This window comes from Heptranchias perlo, chromosome 9 (assembly GCF_035084215.1).
Source record: "Heptranchias perlo isolate sHepPer1 chromosome 9, sHepPer1.hap1, whole genome shotgun sequence".
NCBI lineage: Eukaryota > Metazoa > Chordata > Chondrichthyes > Hexanchiformes > Hexanchidae > Heptranchias > Heptranchias perlo.
This window is the reverse complement of record NC_090333.1, coordinates 43,974,084-43,976,690: the sequence shown is the minus strand read 5'-3', so window position 1 is coordinate 43,976,690 and position 2,607 is coordinate 43,974,084. Positions and strand designations below refer to the sequence as shown.

Here is a 2,607-nt window from a genome sequence, read left to right as displayed (position 1 = left end):
TGTAGGTAACAAGATTATTAGTAGCAGCACCAAAAAAATAAATAGTAGTTACTTGAAGTTGATCTGTGAAGGGGCATGGATATAAAGACTTTGGCACCAAAATAATGTATGTTTAGATCCTTTGAAAAATGAAAAGGTGAAATTGAGACGCCTACAAACCAATGCTATTTTTGAATAATGTTATGAACTTTGCAAGTGTATATCTTCTTTTCGAATGTTATGTATAGCAAGTTTATAGTAAACACGTGCATTTATCAAGTATCGTACAGAAAAAGAAACTTAATCACAAAAGGATAGTTCTGTACATCCTTGCCATGAACGTACTTTCAATATTCAGATTAAGGGTTGCTGCAATATTATCGTGAACACTATATGTAAAGAAAACAATTGAGAACAAAATGAATGTCTTTTCAAATACTTTATTCATACATTTCTTAAATATAATTGAACTTTTTTTCCAGAAGTTCTCAGAAACGAACATAAAAAATTATATACTTTATTACAAATGGTAAACTTAGAGTCCTCCAAATCTCTTATTTACAAGCATTTATTGGGGTCTATCCCAATAAGCAACATAAAAAATAACTTACAAAGGCTATCGCTTGAAGCGGTTACGTTTTGTTAACAGAAATCATCTTTCGTGAAACAAAACATAGTCGATACATTTTTTCAAGGCAAGACGGCCTCAAAGCTTTAACCTCCCTTAACTCCCTCCCACGCCCTCCCCCACATTATACTACATCAGAAGCGATCTACTCTATCGCAGTTTTTAATTCGGTAATACTGGATGATCCTGAACTGTTTCGGTCCATGCAAGACTTGGTCAAAGTAAAACAATGACTCGATATTTTTTTTTTGCCGCAAACAGCATTTCAGTCATACTGTTTTTTTTTACATCAAGCACAGTCCTCCACGTTTCCCTCCATACATGCGCGCTCAGGGCGCAATCAGGACTTTTCTTCTGTCTTGATTTATTTAATTCAGTCCTCTTCTCTGCGTTTGTTCACCAATAGTTCTCCCTTTTAAGTTCTTGAATCAAAACGTTTGCAGCTGCTGCGTTAGCATGAGTTGGCAGCCGCTGTTTACGTGATTCATAACTTTCTGTTTCAGCTGGGCAACCTGTTCCCGCAGCAGGTTTGCCGTGGATGCCAGTTCAGAGTTCTGCGCCTTTAAGGTTTTCACTTTATCTTCCAGCCTGGAAATTCTCTCCAGTTTCCTTTTCCGGCACTTTGAGGCGGCGATGCGGTTTCTCATTCGCTTCCTCTCCGCCTTGATTCGTTCCTGAGACTCCATATTAATAGGAGACAACGGTGGGGTCTCCCCGGGCATCTCAGGCACTGTCTGAGGCTCTTCCTTCAGGGCCTGGAGTCTGGGATGCTGGACAGGCATTTGATGGTTCATCGGATGATGCTGGGGCGGTGCATAGTTCATATTATTGGTATTGTAGTTAGGCTGCGTGTTAATGGTAATAGGATTAAAATTATTGAGATTAGCGTACACAGGAGGCTCCTGGTGCAAGTTTGAATTGTAAACAGTACTTGTACTGGGCAGAGAGGCAGAAACCGCGATCGCCGTGTTCACAGACGGAGTTGAACATGTCACGCTGGGCAGGATATTCTGTTTATGAAGTTCTTCAAGAGCTTTGACAAAGCCTTCAGCGAAACCCTCCTGTTCGTCCGTGACGTTTCTGGGGCACAGGAACTGGGTCGGTGTTGGGGTGGTAGTGATCAACCCATTGCTGGACTGAATAATAAGACGTTCAAGTTCAGGTGATGCGAGTTTGAGAAGTCCCACGTCCGGAGACGTTAAGATACCTTCACTGTTCTTGTTCCTCAGATGCGGTTTCAAGTTGCTGGCTGGATCAGATAGGTTTAAAGTCATATTTTGTTTCAACATTTTCGGACTGTATCCATAACCAGCATTTTCAGGCTGTGCAAAAGCTGCATTGAGTGCATCGTCGTGGTAGAATGGCTGCTCCATCTTCGTAGACATAGAATACCGATGGAAGAAACTCTTGATACAAAGTGTTTCAAAATATAAATGTGGCAGAGTTTTTTTTTAAAAAAAGAGTCCTGAAATGCTACAACGTAACCCTTTTTTAAACTCGCAAATTCAATAATAAATGTACTTTTGGAAATCAGTTGATTTTTTTTCCCCCCAACTCTCCCGCTATAACTGTTTTCAGTAAGAAAGCTCCCAAACCAAAAAGTGTGCAAACTACCAAGTTCCTTCTGCTTGTTTCACACTCGGCTCTGAGCACTTGCAGCGTGGGTCCCAAGCTTATCTGCAACTGGTAATACACCCGAAATAGCAATGATGTCACCTCGGCGTGTTCCCATTGGCTGATCATTACGTATGGGCGTTTTAAAATTTGCATGTCGGGTTCGGTTTCTATAACAACGCCCCAGAAGATTCTAACTATCGCGGTGCACGACGGGCTGAGGTAATGCGAAAGCAGAGCATCATGGGATGACGTCTTTATTTTGAAGATCTGGTTACCCGCTTAGGTGGACGTCAGCCGAGTGGCGGGAAGTGTTGTGAATAAATGTGTTGGCTTTTTTTTTTGCCGCGCGAGACTAGTTAACATAACCTACCGTCCTTTGGGTC

General features: G+C 41.5%; 1 protein-coding gene across 1 annotated transcript; it reads right to left on the bottom strand.

The window, feature by feature from the left end:
- Positions 1-403: 403 nt before the first annotated feature.
- On the bottom strand, positions 404-2,268 carry jun (Jun proto-oncogene, AP-1 transcription factor subunit). Its single transcript, XM_067990292.1, has one exon. The coding sequence runs from the start codon at positions 1,990-1,992 to the stop codon at positions 1,036-1,038; it is 957 nt and encodes a 318-aa protein (XP_067846393.1). The 5' UTR covers positions 1,993-2,268; the 3' UTR covers positions 404-1,035.
- Between the last annotated feature and the right edge of the window lie 339 nt (positions 2,269-2,607).